Below are 25,095 nucleotides of genomic sequence, written 5' to 3' on the forward strand. Positions count from 1 at the left end.
TTCATGAGAAGTAGCTACTGAAGAAAAATATTTATGTAATCCCTTGTTGTTTTCCATATTCACTCTTGAACTAGATGCTTTTGAAGGAAGCTTGAAACTGATAAACAATTGCATCACTTAGTTCTTCTTCTCATTCTAAAACTTAAGAGGGTGAGGTGGGTGTAGCTTTATCGAGAGGAGTTTTTGAAAATTCAACAAAAGTTCTCATTAAAGTAAGAAAAATACAAGAAGAAGATAGACTTTACAAGAGTTGTAGGTTATTTTTTTTAAAGAAAAAATTGTAGTTTATAAAAATATTTTTTTTATCGCAGTCATATAATTTTTCCTTTAGATAAGAAGTCATTTATATATATATATATATATATATATATATATATATAGATATATATATATATATATATATATATATATATATATATATATATATATATACGTACGTCCAGGTACTACTCTTCCACCACTCTAATTGAATGACAATTAGAGGCTAAACTGTTGTTATGACTTAGTTTTTAACTTAGTATTTATAAGTACTAAAAACATTGTCATGATCATACTAACTTTTATTTTAAACATAAAGGAATTTTGGGACGGATCTGGTGATTCTTGTTTCAGACAAAAAATCTCGCCATTCCCGGGGAGGGAGTTAGAGATATGTTATGTCTGTTTTATCTAGAATTTTTGTCAGATTACTACGTTCGATGTCTCGTTGAGAGCCTTGCTCTTCTATCCCTGCGGGTTGATAGGATTAGAGACTTTTATAAAAGTTTTTTAAGTTTAAACTTTTTGTTACGTACTATGATCATGAGAAAGTTTTAAATACTTTGTTCTACTTTGTTATTTAACTATGTCATAACACTGTTCGCCCTTCGTTTTCTTCATGGAAGAACCAGATCAAAATGATCTTACCACCAATCAAGAATTGGTCGAATTCCCAAATGATTTGGAAAAATTAAACAAATGGGTTATACCATCTGTCCCTAAAAAAGAAATTTATAATTTTGGGATATTTGACTTTAAGTCTAGAATGGCTGTTAAGACCATTGAACAAAATGTTAGAATCTCAAAAGATTCTCAAGATATATTTATGTTATGTAAAAAGGATTTAGAATCCTTTAAAGAGTATAAATATATACATGTTGGGTTAATACAAGTTGCTATTAGACCCTTAACTTTGCTTGGTTTAAATACCAGTATAATGGCCTATGTTAGAGATGGCAGATGTAATGATTTTAAAGAATCTTTAGCTGCTGTTATTGAGACCAGTTTATGTCATGGTCCAGTCTATTTTGATATAGCACCCAATTTAAGTTTATCTTTGTCTGATAAACATTTATTTGAAGCTTTACAAATGAATATTCATACTAATGGTTATAACTTTAAAGCTGGAAGTCAAATTATGACTGTTTGTTATAGGATATATTTTAAGGTGTTAAATACCCTTAATCCTAAGGCTAGACAAATAAGTCATCCTGGAACCACTACGTTGGTAAATACTAAATAATTTATTAACCTCTAAGGTTGCTACCAATAGACTTATAAGGTGGGACGAATTAGAATTCCCTGAAAACTGGAATCTTCCTTGTATCGTTAACCCTGAGCCTATCATGAATAGAAATGTTGAACAAATTGTTCAAACTACTGATGGAGATGTTGAAATCCGTTTTACTCCTCAGAGAATTTGCAAAATACCTAGAAGTATATCTTCTAGATATTCTTCCAACAGTTTTTATTCTGTACCTAGTAATATTTCTAGGAAATCTTTTTCAGAAGCTTCGTCTTCCAAAACTAGAGATGATTCTGAAACTGTTGATCATATAATGATGAGTGATAATAAAATCCCTTATGGAGTTTACCAGACTAATGAAAGTCAACCAGAAAGTGGCAAATCACCTACTGAATCGGAAATGGATTTTCCTTTCCCCAAAAAACAATAGTTTTTATGGATCTTACACCAAATAGTATTTGGAGAAAATTCATCAATGATGAATTTATGATGGATAAATATTCTGATTTTAGAAATTGGTTTTTCAAAAACTTTCCTGATTGGGAACGTGAAAAGATTAAGAATGATTATTATGATCATCTTAACAAAACTCAAGATTTCATCAGATTTGTTGAATGGTTTATAACCTATTTTCTTAATCAAACTGAAAAAGAAATTCTGACTCTAAAATCTAGATCTTGGTATATTATTGGGCAAAATGAGCCCATTCAATCTCCTTTTCCTCCTGAAAAAAGTTTGACTTTGGGAACTGACGTTGAAGCCGTTGCTTATTCGCACACTAACATAGGACCTAAAGTAGGTAATACCTTCAATCGCCTTAATGAGTTAAACTCTATAATCAAAGCTCAAAATTTTTCTAATGCTTATTTGACTCGAATAGGAGATCAACTTTTGTCTTTAGATAAAGATATCGCGTTTTTAAGGTTTTTGATTGAAAAGAACATTGACAATCAAAAAATTATAATTGACAATTTTGAAAACAAGGAAATTCCTTCAGCTTCTAAAGGATTTTGCGAACAAATTAGTGAAACTCCTATAATTCAGCCTCCCATTAAAATTGAGAATTTCAAAATTGATGATAATTCCAACGAATTCATGAATACTTTACATGAGAAACTTAAGAAATTAAATCTTAATGTTATTTCTAAAGATGAAGATCCTGATAATGAATCTAAAACCTCTAATAAGGATTTCGAAAATGTTGATGAACTGGCTACCATGTTCAATGATTTTAGTCTTAATGAAAAGGCTGACATTAATACTGTTTATACTAAACGTGGAGTTGATAAAATTTATTACGATCGACCTTCTCCTCAAGATTTACTTTTTGAAGAAAATGAAGATATTGTTCAAAACTCGTACTCGGGTAGATCCATTTATGAATGGAACATTGACGGTCTAAATGATAGACAAATTGTCACGGTTATTCAAAAAATGCTTATGTATTCTACCATTTGTAAACAGCAAGGAAATTCTGATAGAAATATTGCTAGTTTCATAACCGTTGGTTTTGTCGGTCAACTTAGAGGTTGGTGGGATTGGTATCTCACAGATGTTCAAAGGGAAGAAATTCTTTCTCATAAAAAGACCATTAAAGATGAAGCCACAGGATCTGTGACTAAAACTAATGAAGAAGACGCAGTTTATACTTTGAGTCTTTCTATCATAAACAATTTTGTGGGTACTAGAATACCTGTTGGAGAGCGTATCTGCACTCTTTTACAAAATTTACGATGTCCTTCTTTGACACATTTTAGGTGGTACAAAGATACCTTTCTATCAAGACTTTTTATGATTGAAAATCCTAATAGCAGTCATTGGAAAGCTAAATTTGTTGATGGCTTACCTCATCTTTTTGCCGAAAAAATTAGGCAATCTTTAAGAAATAGAAATGATGGGATAAATATTAATTACCCAGAATTAACTTATGGTCAAATTACGAATACTTGTATTCAAGAAGGCCTTTCTTTATGTAATGACATAAAGTTAAAAAATCAGCTTAAAAAGCAGAAATATGTGTTTCTATCAGAATTTCCTTGCTGTTTACAAATGGTAGAATACATAAGCATTTTTTGAATAACCGTGACAATTTGTCTATCATTTAGACCGTCAATGTTCCATTCATAAATGGATCTACCCGAGTACGAGTTTTGAACAATATCTTCATTTTCTTCAAAAAGTAAATCTTGAGGAGAAGGTCTATCGTAATAAATTTTATCAACTCCACGTTTAGTATAAACAGTATTAATGTCAGCCTTTTCATTAAGACTAAAATCATTGAACATGGTAGCCAGTTCATCAACATTTTCGAAATCCTTATTAGAGGTTTTAGATTCATTATCAGGATCTTCATCTTTAGAAATAACATTAAGATTTAATTTCTTAAGTTTCTCATGTAAAGTATTCATGAATTCGTTGGAATTATCATCAATTTTGAAATTCTCAATTTTAATGGGAGGCTGAATTATAGGAGTTTCACTAATTTGTTCGCAAAATCCTTTAGAAGCTGAAGGAATTTCCTTGTTTTCAAAATTGTCAATTATAATTTTTTGATTGTCAATGTTCTTTTCAATCAAAAACCTTAAAAACGCGATATCTTTATCTAAAGACAAAAGTTGATCTCCTATTCGAGTCAAATAAGCATTAGAAAAATTTTGAGCTTTGATTATAGAGTTTAACTCATTAAGGCTATTGAAGGTATTACCTACTTTAGATCCTATGTTAGTGTGCGAATAAGCAACGGCTTCAACGTCAGTTCCCAAAGTCAAACTTTTTTCAGGAGGAAAAGGAGATTGAATGGGCTCATTTTGCCAAATAATATACCAAGATCTAGATTTTAGAGTCAGAATTTCTTTTTCAGTTTGATTAAGAAAATAGGTTATAAACCATTCAACAAATCTGATGAAATCTTGAGTTTTGTTAAGATGATCATAATAATCATTCTTAATCTTTTCACGTTCCCAATCAGGAAAGTTTTTGAAAAACCAATTTCTAAAATCAGAATATTTATCCATCATAAATTCATCATTGATGAATTTTCTCCAAATACTATTTGGTGTAAGATCCATAAAAACTATTGTTTTTTGGGGAAAGGAAAATCCATTTCCGATTCAGTAGGTGATTTGCCACTTTCTGGTTGACTTTCATTAGTCTGGTAAACTCCATAAGGGATTTTATTATCACTCATCATTATATGATCAACAGTTTCAGAATCATCTCTAGTTTTGGAAGACGAAGCTTCTGAAAAAGATTTCCTAGAAATATTACTAGGTACAGAATAAAAACTGTTGGAAGAATATCTAGAAGATATACTTCTAGGTATTTTGCAAATTCTCTGAGGAGTAAAACGGATTTCAACATCTCCATCAGTAGTTTGAACAATTTGTTCAACATTTCTATTCATGATAGGCTCAGGGTTAACGATACGAGGAAGATTCCAGTTTTCAGGGAATTCTAATTCGTCCCACCTTATAAGTCTATTGGTAGCAACCTTAGAGGTTAATAAATTATTTAGTATTTACCAACGTAGTGGTTCCAGGATGACTTATTTGTCTAGCCTTAGGATTAAGGGTATTTAACACCTTAAAATATATCCTATAACAAACAGTCATAATTTGACTTCCAGCTTTAAAGTTATAACCATTAGTATGAATATTCATTTGTAAAGCTTCAAATAAATGTTTATCAGACAAAGATAAACTTAAATTGGGTGCTATATCAAAATAGACTGGACCATGACATAAACTGGTCTCAATAACAGCAGCTAAAGATTCTTTAAAATCATTACATCTGCCATCTCTAACATAGGCCATTATACTGGTATTTAAACCAAGCAAAGTTAAGGGTCTAATAGCAACTTGTATTAACCCAACATGTATATATTTATACTCTTTAAAGGATTCTAAATCCTTTTTACATAACATAAATATATCTTGAGAATCTTTTGAGATTCTAACATTTTGTTCAATGGTCTTAACAGCCATTCTAGACTTAAAGTCAAATATCCCAAAATTATAAATTTCTTTTTTAGGGACAGATGGTATAACCCATTTGTTTAATTTTTCCAAATCATTTGGGAATTCGACCAATTCTTGATTGGTGGTAAGATCATTTTGATCTGGTTCTTCCATGAAGAAAACGAAGGGCGAACAGTGTTATGACATAGTTAAATAACAAAGTAGAACAAAGTATTTAAAACTTTCTCATGATCATAGTACGTAACAAAAAGTTTAAACTTAAAAAACTTTTATAAAAGTCTCTAATCCTATCAACCCGCAGGGATAGAAGAGCAAGGCTCTCAACGAGACATCGAACGTAGTAATCTGACAAAAATTCTAGATAAAACAGACATAACATATCTCTAACTCCCTCCCCGGGAATGGCGAGATTTTTTGTCTGAAACAAGAATCACCAGATCCGTCCCAAAATTCCTTTATGTTTAAAATAAAAGTTAGTATGATCATGACAATGTTTTTAGTACTTATAAATACTAAGTTAAAAACTAAGTCATAACAACAGTTTAGCCTCTAATTGTCATTCAATTAGAGTGGTGGAAGAGTAGTACCTGGACGTACAAAACGGTAAAGGCGATGATACCAAAAGGAATTTTGTACATATATATATATATATATATATATATATATATATATATATATATATATATATATATGGTTATGTTACAAGCCACCCTTTGGTGGTGTCTTTTATCAAGTCACACCTTAAGGTGTGATTTTCTCTTTTTAGTTATAACTTTGATAAAAGACACCTTCCTAAAAGTAAGTTGGTGTCTTTTCGCAAATGCTCATAGAGTAACTTGATAAAAGACACCTTCATAAAAGGTGTCTTCTATCATAACCCATATATATATATATATATATATATATATATATATATATATATCATGTTACTAATTGCTATTAGAATAAATAATAATTGATCGTTATTTTTTTATTTTATATACAAACAATCCAAAATACGTCGAGTTGATAAATAATTTTGTTATATAATTTGACAGTAATTTGTAGACAAATCGATAAGAATAATTTCAATTAAAATTTAAAATTGTAATCAAAATTATACAAACAAACATAATACTCCCTCCGTTTCAAAATGAGTGTCGTTTTAGCCAATTGCACACAGATTAAGGAATGAAATGAAATGAAATAATCATTAGACATAACACTTTTAATAAATTGCCCTTGTTTTATATGAAAAAGACAAACTTAAAGTTGCATTGAAAATTCTGTGAGAAAAAAGTTGGAGTATTTATTGAGGGTAAAGTTGGAAGAAAAAAATTAAAGTTGTATTGAAAATGTAAAATGACATTCATTTTGAAACAATTTTTTTGGCTAAAGCGACACTCATTTTGAAACGGAGGGAGTAATTTTCCATCAGGATTTTTAGCATCTGTTCAAATTTTCCGTCATCAATTTTGGTCCCCTGAGTACTAAAGAAAATTGTTAGACTAAAAATTCTATTGCTAAAATATACACTATATTTTTCTTAAAAAAAAAAAAAGCACAAATAAACTACCTTTTAGTATTAATAAGATTAAATGCATATTTAACATTTTTTTAATAAGGATATTTTTATTTTTTATTTTACTAAAATAAATGATAATCATTCATTCAAATTGATTGAGTACATCGATACAATGCAAATTCGCTAAAAACAAAAATGATGAATTTGTGAACAAACTCACAACATCTATGTTAATAGCGTAAAACAACAAAGTACAAAAACTTACACATATGACTATATTGAAGTCTCTGGATTACTCATGTATCTGGATCTGCAACGTTGATGACGCCAAAGTCATTGTTTGTATTTGCACACTGAATGACAATCTGAACCGAACAAATACTCGAATGTAACAAAGATAAACAATACCGCACAAAGACGACGAACAAAACAATGTCGCACTAAGACAACGAAATCACGAAAGAAAAAACAAAAATAGATGTGCAATAACTTATTTTTCTATAGTGGATCGCTATAATACGTGGTCCACAAAAGACCATACATTGAAATTGATGTTTATCGTTAGATTTTGTGTTCCACAATATCTTAAGATTTACCCTCTGACAAATATTTTTCTTTCTTCCCTAAGACACTCTCTTCTCTCTCCTCACCGACAATATCGCAAAAGTCTTAAATGATCCTTATAGACCTAACATCCCCGAGGTGATGGCGTTAAAGAGCCTTTGAGTAGGGTACTTCCGTCTGTAGTAGCCTTCTTTTTCAAATAAATGGGGGCAGTATACATGCCAACGCTCTAACCGTCAAGTTAGCAATTACTGTGGATAATAGGTATATTCTGAAGTAGATAAAATAGTCACAAGAAAGGGGGGTTTGAATTGTGACCCTTTAAAAATTATCCTGAAACTTAAAAGTTATTCTCAAGTAGTTTACTTGGAATAATTAAGTTAACTTTCTGAACTCAGAACGTTCTGAAGTTCATACACAGAAACTGATTAATAAAGTAAAAGTGTTGGTGTGTGTTGTGTATACTGAAATTAAAGAGTATAAGGAAGAAGGAAAGAGCACACAGAGATTTGTAGAGGTTCACCCAATGTGGGCTAGTCCTCTCCTCACAATCTTGTGAGAGTTTCCACTATGATGCTTGAGATAACCTCTCAAGTCCTGCACTGTACAATCTTTGTTCACTTGAACAATTACAATTCTGTATTCTCTAAGCCTCAGCAGGCTTGCACCTTCTTGCTAAGTTACCCACTTAGACTTTTACAACCTTTGCTCAAACTAACACTTTAGTACCCCTAAAGCTAGATGAGACTTAGTTACAATTTGTATGGAAGTTGAATGTTTGTGAATCAAACAGAGGAGGAAGAAGAGAAAGAAGTTATCTCAGAGATAACAGAGAGTATTGATTTGCACTAAGTAATGAAAGCCTTAGAGATTGATCAATTTCAGTTTGCAAGAGCTTCAAACAAAATCAAAGTTGTTTTCTTGTATGCTTTGCAATGGTGCAAGTAATGCTGAGCCTTTGAACTGTATTTATAGAGTCCTTGGGCTCATATAGCCGTTGTGGGGTGTCCAATGGTGTTATGCCATGTGTCCTGGGTCCCACAAGCTTTTACTTGAAATTCTGGGCAAACATTCTGATCTCTGATGAACATCAGAATGTTGTTGCGTTCATGATGATCTTCATCTGGGTTCATCATGTTCTTCATCTGGGTTCATCATATATGAATGAACATATGAAGTTCTGGGCGTGTCATATGCTTTCCATATGAATTTCTGGGTAATAACCAAAGTATGGACTTTTCTTCATACTTCAGAAAGTTCAATTCCCAGATCTGCCTTGGAACTTGGTGCAGGAAGATATAGTGGGATTCTGCATCTTCATGCACATGCTTTGAGAGATTGTGTGGTCCTTGTTCTGTACCAACTCTCATACGTGTCTATCTCTGATTGAGCAAGACAGATTTGCTTTGCTTTGGCTTTTGCTTTTCACCTACTGTACTGTTCATAAAGTAAGCATGTGCTGAGCTGAACATTCTGATCATCAGAATGTTCCATTTGTTTCACTTAGGATGATTTGTAAGACTACCATTTGATGTAATCAAATCCTAATAGTGAAACACAATGAAGAGCAGTGTTTATTAGCATCTAGGATGATATTCCCTTGTGAAATATTCCTAGGACTTTAATGTTCATAGTCTTAAATGAACATAAAGTATCCTTTTTGACATAATCCTTGTATATGCCTTTATTGCTTGATTGATCCATGCAAAAGTACTTCTCTTGACATTTATTTATGTCACATGTGCCTTGCATGACCTTGATCCATGTTCTTGAGATTCTGGGCTTGTATAGAAGCAACCTTCTGATCTCTTGTGCAAACATTCTGATCTCTGAGCAATATTCTGATCTAACTTTCTGATCTCAGTGTTTAGATCTTGAATTCAAATGTCCTTTGATTTCTTGATTCTTGGTATGATTTAAACCTTGTTCCTGTCTTAGTAAAACACTCAAGAGCACAAGTTAAATACCAAGGAAATAATCAAAGTCCATTAATTCCTTAATCATATTGGTTTATTATCTTTAAAATTAATTAGGGATTTTGCCTCAACATATTCGGATAAGAGTAAGCATACATGAATCAATGCCTCGAAGTTAGTATTTATAGTGTAATCTTAGGATTTTTGTCCTTCAACCTTTGCTTGGACAGCTATCCTCACGGGACAGTTGGATTCCTTAAGTGGTAGCTATGAATAGATTGTGATAAGATGGCCTCAGATCCGGAGTGTCTGGTCCAGATTGCCTCCAAGGGCCATCATTCCTATGTCGTGTTGAGACAGGTCCACGCAATGGTCCTTATCGGACTTTATGGATGGATATGCAAATTACAAATATAGCCTTGCAATAAAACTATATTAAAGTATTTGTCTATAAATTATAATATGGAAGATCACCTAGGTTTGTTTCGTTTCCTTAAGCTTTTGTCAATTTAATGCGACATCAAAGAATAATATTCTCAGAAAATCCGAAAAAATTTGCACTAGTTTTATTTCATTTTTAGAATTTTTTGGTGGTATTTTTATATTTTTATGATTTTATTTGACAGGATTGTAGCATTTTTTACTTAGTTTTTTTTGTTGTTTTTAAAAGCAAAACTCAAAACTGCTGTAATGTGATAGAGTCTGATGACTGATTATACATAAGAATTGTCCGGATTATAAAATCCGAAATAGTAAACATGAATCCGGATTTTAAAATTCGGACTGCACAAGGGCATTTTTGAAAAAAATGCAGGGCGTGAGAGAAACCTATAGGGTGGGAAAAGTAATACCCTATTTTTCATGGGTTTATCTTTTTTTTTAAAACCATATCCACCCAATCACCCAACCCAACCCACTTTTTTTGGGGTTTTTGGGTGGGTTTGACGGGTTTTTTGGGTTGACCCAACCCATGAACACCCTAGCTAAAATTGCAAAAGGGGGTAAACATAGAGGACTCGAAAGTAGTTTTCTTTTTTGGATTAATTAAGTTTTTACTCCCTGTAAATATTCACAATTTTGTTTTTAGTCCCTACAAAATAAAATCACACTTTTTAGTCTCTGTGACATTTTCCTTAAGCATATTAAGGACAAAAATGTTGATGGAAAATTTGACAATGATTAAAAATGCTGATGGAAAAATTTTATAGGGACTAAAAATGCTGATGGAAAAATTTTATAAGGACTAAAAATGCTGATGGAAAATTTTATAAGGACTAAAAAGTGTGATTTTATTTTATAGGGACTAAAAACAAAAATTCTGAATATTTACAGGGACCATTTACTTAATTAACCCTTTTATAGACCAAAATCGCAACATTTTGATCCTTAGGGGGCCAAAACAGTAATTAAGTTAAAAATAAAATAATTAAAACATAAAATTAATTATTTATATATTTAAATTGAAATGTTTACATGCCACATCACTAACAATGATTATTACATCTCCATTAAACACACACACACACACACACACCGTTTCATTACCAATATGGCAGCTCTGAGATCTGAGAAGATGGTTCCTCCAATGGCCGATACATCAAGTGAGAACAAAATTACTGAACACATTCCAGAAGACATTCATTTTTCCATTCTCTCTAAACTTCCCATTAAATCTATCAACTGTTTTTCCTCTGTTCGCAAGTCTTGGTCTGGATTGTTTGAAAACCCCATCTTCTTGAAAATGTTCTGCAAGAATCTTGTTTTGAAATATCATGGTAATAATGGTGATGATGTGGAACTACTCTTTAACATCAATTTCAAGAATTTGAGCTTGCTTTCAGGTGACAGGTTTCATAAGGAGGTTTCATTGGATATGGATCTGCCATCTCAATTTGTTGATTATAATAAGCATCTTGGTATTTTAGGTTCTGCTATTGACGGTGTTATTTGTCTCTATGATGTTTCCAATCAGAAAAATATAATATTGTGGAACCCTGCAAATGGCCAAAAGCGTGTTCTTCCTACTGAGTGTGAAAACCACTTATTTAGATTGAAAGAAAAGAGAAAAAAAAGATGTAGAGGGGGTGATTCTAGGTCAAAAAATGACCTAAAACCACCCCTCATCGATGAACGAAGGGGAACGAAAGGTTGGGGAGAAGTTGGAGTTTCTCTCACTAGAAAGTTTAGAGAGAAGTTTTAATGGTCCCAATTTTCATTATAAGATTTGATATATTAATAATGATTATTACATCTCCGTTAAACACACACACCATTTTATTACTAACTAACTATATCCAATCCATTCCACTCACGTTTATTCTAACACTCTTCATAACAAACTCGTTCAAGAACCTTCTATGGCGGCATCTCCGAGATCTAAGAAGGTGATGGTTCCTCCAATGGTCGATCCATCAAGTGAGAACAAAGTTTAAAACCCCGATTTCTCAAAAATGTTCTTGAAATATCATCGTAATAATGGTGATGATGTGAAATTCCTCTTTAACGTCAATTTCAAGAATTTGAGATTGCTTTCAGGTGACAAGTTTCAGCATGAGGAGGTTTTGCATATGGATCTGCCATCTCAATTTGTTGATAATAATAAGCATCTAGGTATTTTAGGTTCTGCTGTTGACGGTCTTGTTTGTCTTTACGATTTTTCCAATTAGAAAAATATAATACTGTGGAACCCTGCATATGGTCAAAAGCGTGTTCTTCCTACTAACTATGTTGCGAAACTAGGTTCTACAGATGACAGCATCACTAATATTCAGGTTCATGGATTTGGTTATGACCTTGTTACTCGTGATTTCAAGGTCATTAAATATGTGAATTATGATAATGTTGACTCTGGTGATGATGATGATGATGAAACCAACAACTTTTGGCAAATGTATTGTCTCCGCACTAACAAGTGGACAAAACTTAACATACCTAGTGGTCATCAGATTCCATTTCTTCAGTATAACCCTAATGGTTTGGAGGTTTACTTGGATGGTTTTTGCCATTGGTTGGGCAGAGTCGAAGCATACGTTCAACTTTATCTCGTGTCATTCAACTTGGAGGCATTCAACTTGACCGATTATAATAAGCTTGTAACACTTACACTCGTGGATGCAGATCTAACTGAATCGTTTTTGAAATTGGTTGTGTTAAATGGGTCTGTTGCTATGATCACACAACATGTTGATCCTATGTCTTTTAGCATATTAATTTTGGATAAAATGAGTGTCAAAGAATCATGGACCACATCACTAAAATTAAGCAAAAAATAAAATAATTAAAACATAAAATTAATTATTTATATATTTTAATTGAAATGTTTACATGCCACATCACTAATAATGATTATTACATCTCCGTTAAACACACACACACACATCGTTTCATTACAAACTAACTATATCCAATCCATTCCACTCACATTCCAACACTCTTCTTCATAACTCATTCGAGAACCTTCTATGGCAGCTCCGAGATCTGAGAATATGGTTCCTCCAATGGCCGATACATCAAGTGAGAACAAAGTTACTGAACACATTCCAGAAGACATTCATTTTTCCATTCTCTCTAAACTTCCCATTAAATCTATCAATCGTTTTTCCTATGTTCGCAAGTCTTGGTCTGGATTGTTTGAAAACCCCAATTTATTGAAAATGTTCTGCAAGAATCTTGTTTTGAAATATCATGGTAATAATGGTGATGATGTGGAACTACTCTTTAACATCAATTTCATGAATTTGAGCTTGCTTTCAAGTGACAAGTTTCATAAGGAGGTTTCATTGGATATGGATCTGCCATCTCAAATTGTTGATTATAATAAGCATCTTGGTATTTTAGGTTATGCTATTGACGGTGTTATTTGTCTCTATGATGTTTCCAATCAGAAAAATATAATACTGTGGAACCCTGCAAACGGTCAAAAGCGTGTTCTTCCTACTGACTGTGAAAACCACTTATTTAGATTGAAAGAAAAGAGAAAAAAGATGTAGAGGGGGTGATTTTAGGTCAAAAAATGACCTAAAACCACCCCTCATCGATGAACGAAGGGGAACGAAAGTTTAGGGAGAAGTTGGAGTTTCTCTCACTAGAAAGTTTAGAGAGAAGTTTTAATGGTCCCAATTTTCATTATAAGATTTGACATATTAATAATGATCATTACATCTCCGTTAAACACACACACACCGTTTTATTACTAACTAACTATATCCAATCCATTCCACTCACGTTCATTCTAACACTCTTCATAACAAACTCGTTCAAGAACCTTCTATGGCGGCATCTCCGAGATCTAAGAAGGTGATGGTTCCTCCAATGGTCGATCCATCAAGTGAGAACAAAGTTTAAAACCCCGATTTCTCAAAAATGTTCTTGAAATATCATCGTAATAATGGTGATGATGTGAAATTCCTCTTTAACGTCAATTTCAAGAATTTGAGATTGCTTTCAGGTGACAAGTTTCAGCATGAGGAGGTTTTGCATATGGATCTGCCATCTCAATTTGTTGATAATAATAAGCATATAGGTATTTTAGGTTCTGCTGTTGACGGTCTTGTTTGTCTTTACGATTTTTCCAATTATAAAAATATAATACTGTGGAACCCTGCATATGGTCAAAAGCGTGTTCTTCCTACTAACTATGTTGCGAAACTAGGTTCTACAGATGACAGCATCACTAATATTCAGGTTCATGGATTTGGTTATGACCTTGTTACTCGTGATTTCAAGGTCATTAAATATGTGAATTATGATAATGTTGACTCTGGTGATGATGATGATGATGAAACCAACAACTTTTGGCAAATGTATTGTCTCCGCACTAACAAGTGGACAAAACTTAACATACCTAGTGGTCATCAGATTCCATTTCTTCAGTATAACCCTAATGGTTTGGAGGTTTACTTGGATGGTTTTTGCCATTGGTTGGGCAGAGTCGAAGCATACGTTCAACTTTATCTCGTGTCATTCAACTTGGAGGCATTCAACTTGACCGATTATAATAAGCTTGTAACACTTACACTCGTGGATGCAGATCTAACTGAATCGTTTTTGAAATTGGTTGTGTTAAATGGGTCTGTTGCTATGATCACACAACATGTTGATCCTATGTCTTTTAGCATATTAATTTTGGATAAAATGAGTGTCAAAGAATCATGGACCACATCACTAAAATTAAGCAAAAAATAAAATAATTAAAACATAAAATTAATTATTTATATATTTTAATTGAAATGTTTACATGCCACATCACTAATAATGATTATTACATCTCCGTTAAACACACACACACACATCGTTTCATTACAAACTAACTATATCCAATCCATTCCACTCACATTCCAACACTCTTCTTCATAACTCATTCGAGAACCTTCTATGGCAGCTCCGAGATCTGAGAATATGGTTCCTCCAATGGCCGATACATCAAGTGAGAACAAAGTTACTGAACACATTCCAGAAGACATTCATTTTTCCATTCTCTCTAAACTTCCCATTAAATCTATCAATCGTTTTTCCTATGTTCGCAAGTCTTGGTCTGGATTGTTTGAAAACCCCAATTTATTGAAAATGTTCTGCAAGAATCTTGTTTTGAAATATCATGGTAATAATGGTGATGATGTGGAACTACTCTTTAACATCAATTTCATGAATTTGAGCTTGCTTTCAAGTGACAAGTTTCATAAGGAGGTTTCATTGGATATGGATCTGCCATCTCAATTTGTTGATTATAATAAGCATCTTGGTATTTTAGGTTATGCTATTGACGGTGTTATTTGTCTCTATGATGTTTCCAATCAGAAAAATATAATACTGTGGAACCCTGCAAACGGTCAAAAGCGTGTTCTTCCTACTGACTGTGAAAACCACTTATTTAGATTGAAAGAAAAGAGAAAAAAGATGTAGAGGGGGTGATTTTAGGTCAAAAAATGACCTAAAACCACCCCTCATCGATGAACGAAGGGGAACGAAAGTTTAGGGAGAAGTTGGAGTTTCTCTCACTAGAAAGTTTAGAGAGAAGTTTTAATGGTCCCAATTTTCATTATAAGATTTGACATATTAATAATGATCATTACATCTCCGTTAAACACACACACACCGTTTTATTACTAACTAACTATATCCAATCCATTCCACTCACGTTCATTCTAACACTCTTCATAACAAACTCGTTCAAGAACCTTCTATGGCGGCATCTCCGAGATCTAAGAAGGTGATGGTTCCTCCAATGGTCGATCCATCAAGTGAGAACAAAGTTTAAAACCCCGATTTCTCAAAAATGTTCTTGAAATATCATCGTAATAATGGTGATGATGTGAAATTCCTCTTTAACGTCAATTTCAAGAATTTGAGATTGCTTTCAGGTGACAAGTTTCAGCATGAGGAGGTTTTGCATATGGATCTGCCATCTCAATTTGTTGATAATAATAAGCATATAGGTATTTTAGGTTCTGCTGTTGACGGTCTTGTTTGTCTTTACGATTTTTCCAATTATAAAAATATAATACTGTGGAACCCTGCATATGGTCAAAAGCGTGTTCTTCCTACTAACTATGCTGCGAAACTAGGTTCTACAGATGACAGCATCACTAATATTCAGGTTCATGGATTTGGTTATGACCTTGTTACTCGTGATTTCAAGGTCATTAAATATGTGAATTATGATAATGTTGACTCTGGTGATGTTGATGATGATGAAACCGACAACTTTTGGCAAGTGTATTGTCTCCGCACTAACAAGTGGACAAAACTTAACATACCTAGTGGTCATCTGATTCCATTTCTTCAGTATAACCCTAATGGTTTGGAGGTTTACTTGGATGGTTTTTGCCATTGGTTGGGCAGAGTCGAAGCATACGTTCAACTTTATCTCGTGTCATTCAACTTGGAGGCATTCAACTTGACCGATTATAATAAGCTTGTAACACTTACACCCGTGGATGCAGATCTAACTGAATCGTTTTTGAAATTGGTTGTGTTAAATGGGTCTGTTGCTATGATCACACAACATGTTGATCCTATGTCTTTTAGCATATTAATTTTGGATAAAATGAGTGTCAAAGAATCATGGACCACATCACTAAAATTAAGCAAAAAATAAAATAATTAAAACATAAAATTAATTATTTATATATTTTAATTGAAATGTTTACATGCCACATCACTAATAATGATTATTACATCTCCGTTAAACACACACACACACATCGTTTCATTAAAAACTAACTATATCCAATCCATTCCACTCACATTCCAACACTCTTCTTCATAACTCATTCGAGAACCTTCTATGGCAGCTCCGAGATCTGAGAATATGGTTCCTCCAATGGCCGATACATCAAGTGAGAACAAAGTTACTGAACACATTCCAGAAGACATTCATTTTTCCATTCTCTCTAAACTTCCCATTAAATCTATCAATCGTTTTTCCTCTGTTCGCAAGTCTTGGTCTGGATTGTTTGAAAACCCCAATTTATTGAAAATGTTCTGCAAGAATCTTGTTTTGAAATATCATGGTAATAATGGTGATGATGTGGAACTACTCTTTAACATCAATTTCATGAATTTGAGCTTGCTTTCAAGTGACAAGTTTCATAAGGAGGTTTCATTGGATATGGATCTGCCATCTCAATTTGTTGATTATAATAAGCATCTTGGTATTTTAGGTTATGCTATTGACGGTGTTATTTGTCTCTATGATGTTTCCAATCAGAAAAATATAATACTGTGGAACCCTGCAAACGATCAAAAGCGTGTTCTTCCTACTGACTGTGAAAACCACTTATTTAGATTGAAAGAAAAGAGAAAAAAGATGTAGAGGGGGTGATTTTAGGTCAAAAAATGACCTAAAACCACCCCTCATCGATGAACGAAGGGGAACGAAAGTTTAGGGAGAAGTTGGAGTTTCTCTCACTAGAAAGTTTAGAGAGAAGTTTTAATGGTCCCAATTTTCATTATAAGATTTGACATATTAATAATGATCATTACATCTCCGTTAAACACACACACACCGTTTTATTACTAACTAACTATATCCAATCCATTCCACTCACGTTCATTCTAACACTCTTCATAACAAACTCGTTCAAGAACCTTCTATGGCGGCATCTCTGAGATCTGAGAAGGTGATGGTTCCTCCAATGGCCGATCCATCAAGTGAGAACAAAGTTAAAAACCCAGATTTCTCGAAAATGTTCTTGAAATTTCATCGTAATAATGGTGATGATGTGAAATTCCTCTTTAACATCAATTTCAAGAATTTGAGATTGCTTTCAGGTGACAAGTTTCAGCATGAGGAGGTTTTCCATATGGATCTGCCATCTCAATTTGTTGATAATAATAAGCATCTCGGTATTTTCGGTTCTGCTTCTGATGGTCTTGTCTGTCTTTATGATTTTTCCAATCAGAAAAATATAATACTGTGGAACCCTGCATATGGTCAAAAGCGTGTTCTTCCTACTAACTATGCTGCGAAACTAGGTTCTACAGATGACAGCGTCACTAATATTCAGGTTCATGGATTTGGTTATGACCTTGTTACTCGTGATTTCAAGGTCATTCAATATGTGATTTATGATAATGTTGACCCTGGTGATGAAGATGATGATGATGATGATGATGAAACCAACAACTTTTGGCAAGTGTATTGTCTCCGCACTAACAAGTGGACAAAACTTAACATACCTAGTGGTCATCAGATTCCATTTCTTCAGTATAACCCTAATGATTTGGAGGTTTACTTGGATGGTTTTTGACATTGGTTGGGTAGAGTCGAGCATACGGTCAACTTTTTCTCGTGTCATTCAACTTGGAGGCATTCAAGTTGACCGATTATAATAAGCTTGTAACACTTACACCCGTGGATGCAGATGTAACTGAATCGTTTTTGAAATTGGTTGTGTTAAATGGGTATGTTGCTATGATCACACAACATGCTGATCCTATGTCTCTTAGCATATTAATTTTGGGTAAAATGGGTGTCAAATAATCATGGACCACAACACTAAAATTAAGCCAAAAATAAAATAATTAAAACATAAAATTAATTATTTATATATTTTAATTGAAATGTTTACATGCCACATCACTAATAATGATTATTACATCTCCGTTAAACACACACACACACACACACATCGTTTCATTACTAACTATATCCAATTAATTCCACTCACATTCCAACACTATTCTTCATAACTCATTCGAGAACCTTCTATGGCAGCTCCGAGATCTGTGAAGATGGTTCCTCCAGTGGCCGATACATCAAGTGAGAACAAAGTTACTGAACACATTCCAGAGGACATTCATTTTTCCATTCTCTCAAAACTTCCGATTAAATTTATCAACCGTTTGTCCTCTGTTCGCAAGTCTTGGTCTGAATTGTTTGAAAACCCCAATTTCTTGAAAATGTTCTACAAGAATCTTGTTTTGAAATATCATGGTAATAATGGCGATGATGTAGAACTACTCTTGAACATCAATTTGAAGAATTTGAGCTTGCTTTCAGGTGACAAGTTTCTGAAGGAGGTTTCATTGGATATGGATCTGCCATCTCAATTTGTTGATTATAATAAGCATCTTGGTATTTTAGGTTCTGCTATTGACGGTGTTATTTGTCTCTATGATGTTTTCAATCAGAAAAATATAATACTGTGGAACCCTGCAAATGGTAAAAAGCATGTTCTTCCTACTGACTGTGAAAACCACTTATTTAGATTGAAAGAAAAGAGAAAAAAAGATGTAGAGGGGGTGATTCTAGGTCAAAAAATGACCTAAAACGACCTCTCATTGATGAACGAAGGGGAAAGAAAGTTTAGGGAGAAGTTGGAGTTTCTCTCACTAGAAAGTTTAGAGAGAAGTTTTAATAGTCCCAATTTTCATTATAAGATTTGATATATTAATAATGATTATTACATCTTCGTTAAACACACACATCGTTTTATTACTAACTAACTATATCCAATCCATTCCACTCACACTCATTCTAACACTCTTCATAACAAACTCGTTCAAGAACCTTCTATGGCGGCATCTCCGAGATCTGAAATTGTGATGGTTCCTCCAATGGCCGATCCATCAAGTGAGAACAAAGTTGAAAACCCCGATTTCTCGAAAATCTTCTTTAAATTTCATCGTAATAATGGTGATGATGTGAAATTCCTCTTTAACATCAATTTTAAGAATTTGAGATTGCTTTCAGGTGACAAGTTTTAGCATGAGGAGGTTTTGGATATGGATCTGCCATCTCAATTTGTTGATAATAATAAGCATCTTGGTATTTTAGGTTCTGTTGTTGACGGTCTTGTTTGTCTTTATGATTTTTCCAATCAGAAAAATATAATACTGTGGAACCCTGCATATGGTCAAAAACATGTTCTTCCTACTAACTATGTTGTGAAACTAGGTTCTACAGATGATGGCGTCACTAATATTCAGGTTCATGGATTTGGTTATGACCTTGTTAATCGTGATTTCAAGGTCATTCAATATGTGATTTATGATAATGTTGACTCTGGTGATGATGATGAAACCAACAACTTTTTTCAAGTGTATTGTCTCCGCACTAACAAGTGGACAAAACTTAACATACCTAGTGGTCATCAGATTCCATTTCTTCAGTATAACCCTAATGGTTTGGAGGTTTACTTTGATGGTTTTTGCCATTGGTTGGGCAGAGTCGAAGCATACGGTCAACTTTATCTCGTGTCATTCAACTTGGAGGCATTCAACTTGACCGATGATAATAAGCTTGTAACACTTACACCCGTGGATGCAGATGTAATTGAATCGTTTTTGAAATTGGTTGTGTTAAATGGGTATGGTGATATGATCACACAACATGCTGATCCTATGTCTTTTAGCATATCAATTTTGGGTAAAATGGGTGTCAAAGAATCATGGACCACATCACTAAAATTAAGCCAAAAATAAAATAATTAAAACATCAAATTAATTATTTATATATTTTAATTGAAATGTTTACATGCCACATCACTAATAATGATTATTACATCTCCGTTAAACACACACACACACACACACACACACACACACACACACACACCGTTTCATTACTATCAAACTATATCCAATCCATTCCACTCACATTCCAACACTCTTCTTCATAACTCATTCGAGAACCTTCTATGGAAGCTCCGAGATCTGAGAAGATGGTTCCTCCAATGGCCGATACACCAAGTGAGAACAAAGTTTTTAACCACATTCCAGAAGACATTCATTTTTCCGTTCTCTCTAAACTTCCCATTAAATCTATCAACCGTTTTTCCTCTGTTCGCAAGTCTTGGTCTGAATTGTTTGAAAACCCCAATTTCTTGAAAATGTTCTGCAAGAATCTTGTTTTGAAATATCATGGTAATAATGGTGATGATGTGGAACTACTCTTTAACATCAATTTCAAGAATTTGAGCTTGCTTTCAGGTGACAAGTTTCAGAAGGAGGTTTCATTGGATATGGATCTGCCATCTCAATTTGTTGATTATAATAAGCATCTTGGTATTTTAGGTTCTGCTATTGACGGTGTTATTTGTCTCTATGATGTTTCCAATCAGAAAAATATAATACTGTGGAACCCTGCAAATGGTCAAAAGCATGTTCTTCCTATAGACTGTGAAAACCACTTATTTAGATTGAAAGAAAAGAGAAAAAAAGATGTAGAGGGGGTGATTCTAGGTCAAAAAACGACCTAAAACCACCCCTCATCGATGAAAGAAGGGGAAAGAAAGTTTAGGGAGAAGTTGGAGTTTCTCTCACTAGAAAGTTTAGAGAGAAGTTTTAATGGTCCCAATTTTCATTATAAGATTTGATATATTAATAATGATTATTACATCTCCGTTAAACACACACACTGTTTTATTACTAACTAACTATATCCCATCCATTCCACTCACATTCATTCTAACACTCTTCATAATAAACTCGTTCAAGAACCTTCTATGGCGGCATCTTCGAGATCTGAGAAGGTGATGGTTCCTCCAATGGTCGATCCATCAAGTGAGAACAAAGTTGAAAACCCCGATTTCTCGAAAATGTTGTTGAAATATCATCGTAATAATGGTGATGATGTGAAATTCCTCTTTAACATCAATTTCAAGAATTTGAAATTGCTTTCAGGTGACAAGTTTCGGCATGAGGAGGTTTTGGATATGGATCTACCATCTCAATTTGTTGATAATAATAAGCATCTTGGTATTTTAGGTTCTGCTCTTGACGGTCTTGTTTGTCTTTATGATTTTTCCAATCAGAAAAATATAATACTGTGGAACCCTGCATATGGTCTAAAGCGTGTTCTTCCTACTAACTATGCTGCGAAACTAGGTTCCACAGATGACAACATCACTAATATTCATGTTCATGGATTTTGTTATGACCTTGTTACTCGTGATTTCAAGGTCATTCAATATGTGATTTATGATAATGTTGACTTTGGTGATGATGATGAAACCAACAACTTTTGGCAAGTGTATTGTCTCCACACTAACAAGTGGACAAAACTTAACATACCTAGTGGTCATCAGATTCCATTTCTTCAGTATAACCCTAATGGTTTGGAGGTTTACTTGGAGGGTTTTTTCCTTTGGTTGGGCAGAGTCGAAGCATACGGTCAACATTATATCGTGTCATTCAACTTGGAGGCATTCAAATTGACCGCTTATAATAAGCTTGTAACACTTACACCCATGAATGCAGATGTAACTGAATCGTTTTTGAAATTGGTTGTGTTAAATAGGTATGTTGCTATGATCACACAACATGATGATCCTATGTCTTTTAGCATATCAATTTTGGGTAAAATGGGTGTCAAAGAATCATGGACCACATAACTAAAATTAAGCTAAAATTAAAATAAATAAAACTTAAAATTAATTATTTATATATTTTAATTGAAATGTTTACATTCCACATCATTAATAATGATTATTACATCTCCGTGAAACACACACATACGCACACCGTTTCATTACTAACTAACTATATCCAATCCATTCCACTCACATTCTAACACTCTTCTTCATAACTCATTCGAGAACCTTCTATGGAAGCTCCGAGATCTGAGAAGATGGTTCCTCCAATGGCCGATACATCAAGTGAGAACAAAGTTACTGAACACATTCCAGAAGACATTCATTTTTCCATTCTCTCTAAACTTCCCATTAAATCTATCATTCGTTTTTCCTCTGTTCGCAAGTCTTGGTCTGGATTGTTTGAAAACCGAAATTTCTTGAAAATGTTCTGCAAGAATCTTGTTTTGAAATATCATGGTAATAATGGTGATAATGTGGAACTACTCTTGAACATCAATTTCAAGAATTTGAGCTTGCTTTCAGGTGACAAGTTTCAGAAGGAGGTTTCATTGGATATGGATCTGCCATCTCAATTTGTTGATTATAATAAGCATCTTGCTATTTTAGGTTCTGCTATTGACGGTGTTATTTGTCTCTATGATGTTTCCAATCAGAAAAATATAATACTATGGAACCCTGCAAATGGTCAAAAGCATGTTCTTCCTATAGACTGTGAAAACCACTTATTTAGATTGAAAGAAAAGAGAAAAAAAGATGTAGAGGGGGTGATTCTAGGTCAAAAAATGACCTAAAACCACCTCTCATTGATGAACGAAGGGGAAAGAAAGTTTAGGGAGAAGTTGGAGTTTCTATCACTAGAAAGTTTAGAGAGAAGTTTTAATGGTCCCAATTTTCATTATAAGATTTGATATATTAATAATGATTATTACATCTTCGTTAAACACACACATCGTTTTATTACTAACTAACTATATCCAATCCATTCCACTCACATTCATTCTAACACTCTTCATAACAAACTTGTTCAAGAACCTTCTATGGCGGCATCTCCGAGATCTGAGATGGTGATGGTTCCTCCAATGGCCGAACCATCAAGTGAGAACAAAGTTGAAAACCCCGATTTCTCGAAAATCTTCTTTAAATATCATCGTAATAATGGTGATGATGTGAAATTCCTCTTTAACATCAATTTCAAGAATTTGAGATTGCTTTCAGGTGACAAGTTTCAGCATGAGGAGGTTTTGGATATGGATCTGCCATCTCAATTTGTTGATAACAATAAGCATCTTGGTATTTTAGCTTTTGTTGTTGACGGTCCTGTTTGTCTTTATGATTTTTCCAATCAGAAAAATATAATACTGTGGAACCCTGCATATGGTCAAAAACGTGTTCTTCCTACCACCTATGCTGCGAAACGAGGTTCTACAGATGACAGCGTCACTAATATTCAGGTTCATGGATTTTGTTATGACCTTGTTAATCGTGATTTTTATGTCATTCAATATGTGATTTATGATAATGTTGACTCTAGTGATGATGATGAAACCAACAACTTTTGGCAAGTGTATTGTCTCCGCACTATCAAGTGGACAAAACTTAACATACCTAGTGGTCATCAGATTCCATTTCTTCAGTATAACCATAATGGTTTGGAGGTTTACTTTGATGGTTTTTGCCATTGGTTGGGGAGAGTCGAAGCATACGGTCAACTTTATCTCGTGTCATTCAACTTGGAGGCATTCAACTTGACCGATTATAATAAGCTTGTAACACTTACACCCGTGGATGCAGATGTAATTGAATCGTTTTTGAAATTGGTTGTGTTAAATGGGTATGGTGATATGATCACACAACATGCTGATCCTATGTCTTTTAGCATATCAATTTTGGGTAAAATGGGTGTCAAAGAATCATGGACCACATCACTAAAATTAAGCCAAAAATAAAATAATTAAAACATCAAATTAATTATTTATATATTTTAATTGAAATGTTTACATGCAACATCACTAATAATGATTATTACATCTCCGTTAAACACACACACACACACACACACACACACACCGTTTCATTACTAACAAACTATATCCAATCCATTCCACTCACATTCCAACACTCTTCTTCATAACTCATTCGAGAACCTTCTATGGAAGCTCCGAGATCTGAGAAGATGGTTCCTCCAATGGCCGATACACCAAGTGAGAACAAAGTTTTTAACCACATTCCAGAAGACATTCATTTTTCCGTTCTCTCTAAACTTCCCATTAAATCTATCAACCGTTTTTCCTCTGTTCGCAAGTCTTGGTCTGAATTGTTTGAAAACCCCAATTTCTTGAAAATGTTCTACAAGAATCTTGTTTTGAAATATCATGGTAATAATGGCGATGATGTGGAACTACTCTTGAACATCAATTTGAAGAATTTGAGCTTGCTTTCAGGTGACAAGTTTCTGAAGGAGGTTTCATTGGATATGGATCTGCCATCTCAATTTGTTGATTATAATAAGCATCTTGGTATTTTAGGTTCTGCTATTGACGGTGTTATTTGTCTCTATGATGTTTTCAATCAGAAAAATATAATACTGTGGAACCCTGCAAATGGTAAAAAGCATGTTCTTCCTACTGACTGTGAAAACCACTTATTTAGATTGAAAGAAAAGAGAAAAAAAGATGTAGAGGGGGTGATTCTAGGTCAAAAAATGACCTAAAACCACCTCTCATTGATGAACGAAGGGGAAAGAAAGTTTAGGGAGAAGTTGGAGTTTCTCTCACTAGAAAGTTTAGAGAGAAGTTTTAATAGTCCTAATTTT

At 33.6% G+C, this 25,095-nt stretch overlaps 7 protein-coding genes and 4 pseudogenes across 7 annotated transcripts in view; all 11 read left to right on the plus strand.

The window, feature by feature from the left end:
• The window catches only part of LOC146899875 (F-box/kelch-repeat protein At3g23880-like), a 92,371-nt gene that overhangs the window by 12,365 nt on the left and 54,911 nt on the right, over nucleotides 1–25,095 (plus strand). The window lies entirely within an intron of this gene.
• Nucleotides 11,015–12,737, plus strand: LOC146899877 (F-box protein At5g10340-like). The gene is made up of 2 exons (XM_085736867.1): nucleotides 11,015–11,479; nucleotides 12,171–12,737. The coding sequence occupies exons 1-2, from the start codon at nucleotides 11,015–11,017 to the stop codon at nucleotides 12,735–12,737; spliced, it is 1,032 nt and encodes a 343-aa protein (XP_085592993.1).
• Nucleotides 13,735–14,649, plus strand: LOC146899878 (uncharacterized; annotated as a pseudogene).
• LOC146899879 (F-box/kelch-repeat protein At3g06240-like) lies at nucleotides 15,647–16,561 on the plus strand (annotated as a pseudogene).
• On the plus strand, nucleotides 17,559–18,484 carry LOC146899880 (F-box/kelch-repeat protein At3g06240-like; annotated as a pseudogene).
• LOC146899881 (uncharacterized) lies at nucleotides 18,676–19,180 on the plus strand. The gene is made up of 2 exons (XM_085736868.1): nucleotides 18,676–19,129; nucleotides 19,176–19,180. Exons 1-2 carry the CDS (start codon nucleotides 18,676–18,678, stop codon nucleotides 19,178–19,180), a joined length of 459 nt encoding a protein of 152 aa, XP_085592994.1.
• On the plus strand, nucleotides 19,483–20,391 carry LOC146899882 (F-box/kelch-repeat protein At3g06240-like; annotated as a pseudogene).
• Nucleotides 21,414–22,301, plus strand: LOC146899883 (uncharacterized). Its single transcript, XM_085732270.1, has one exon. It carries the CDS (start codon nucleotides 21,414–21,416, stop codon nucleotides 22,299–22,301), a length of 888 nt encoding a protein of 295 aa, XP_085588396.1.
• On the plus strand, nucleotides 22,514–23,191 carry LOC146899884 (putative F-box protein At1g47790). The gene is made up of 2 exons (XM_085736869.1): nucleotides 22,514–22,994; nucleotides 23,100–23,191. Exons 1-2 carry the CDS (start codon nucleotides 22,514–22,516, stop codon nucleotides 23,189–23,191), a joined length of 573 nt encoding a protein of 190 aa, XP_085592995.1.
• Nucleotides 23,321–24,229, plus strand: LOC146899885 (uncharacterized). Its single transcript, XM_085736871.1, has one exon. It carries the CDS (start codon nucleotides 23,321–23,323, stop codon nucleotides 24,227–24,229), a length of 909 nt encoding a protein of 302 aa, XP_085592997.1.
• Nucleotides 24,433–24,937, plus strand: LOC146899886 (putative F-box protein At2g02030). The gene is made up of 2 exons (XM_085736872.1): nucleotides 24,433–24,886; nucleotides 24,933–24,937. The coding sequence occupies exons 1-2, from the start codon at nucleotides 24,433–24,435 to the stop codon at nucleotides 24,935–24,937; spliced, it is 459 nt and encodes a 152-aa protein (XP_085592998.1).

The sequence above is a fragment of the Medicago sativa genome, chromosome 8 (assembly GCF_051527215.1).
Source record: "Medicago sativa cultivar Bolivia chromosome 8, Bolivia_mono, whole genome shotgun sequence".
NCBI lineage: Eukaryota > Viridiplantae > Streptophyta > Magnoliopsida > Fabales > Fabaceae > Medicago > Medicago sativa.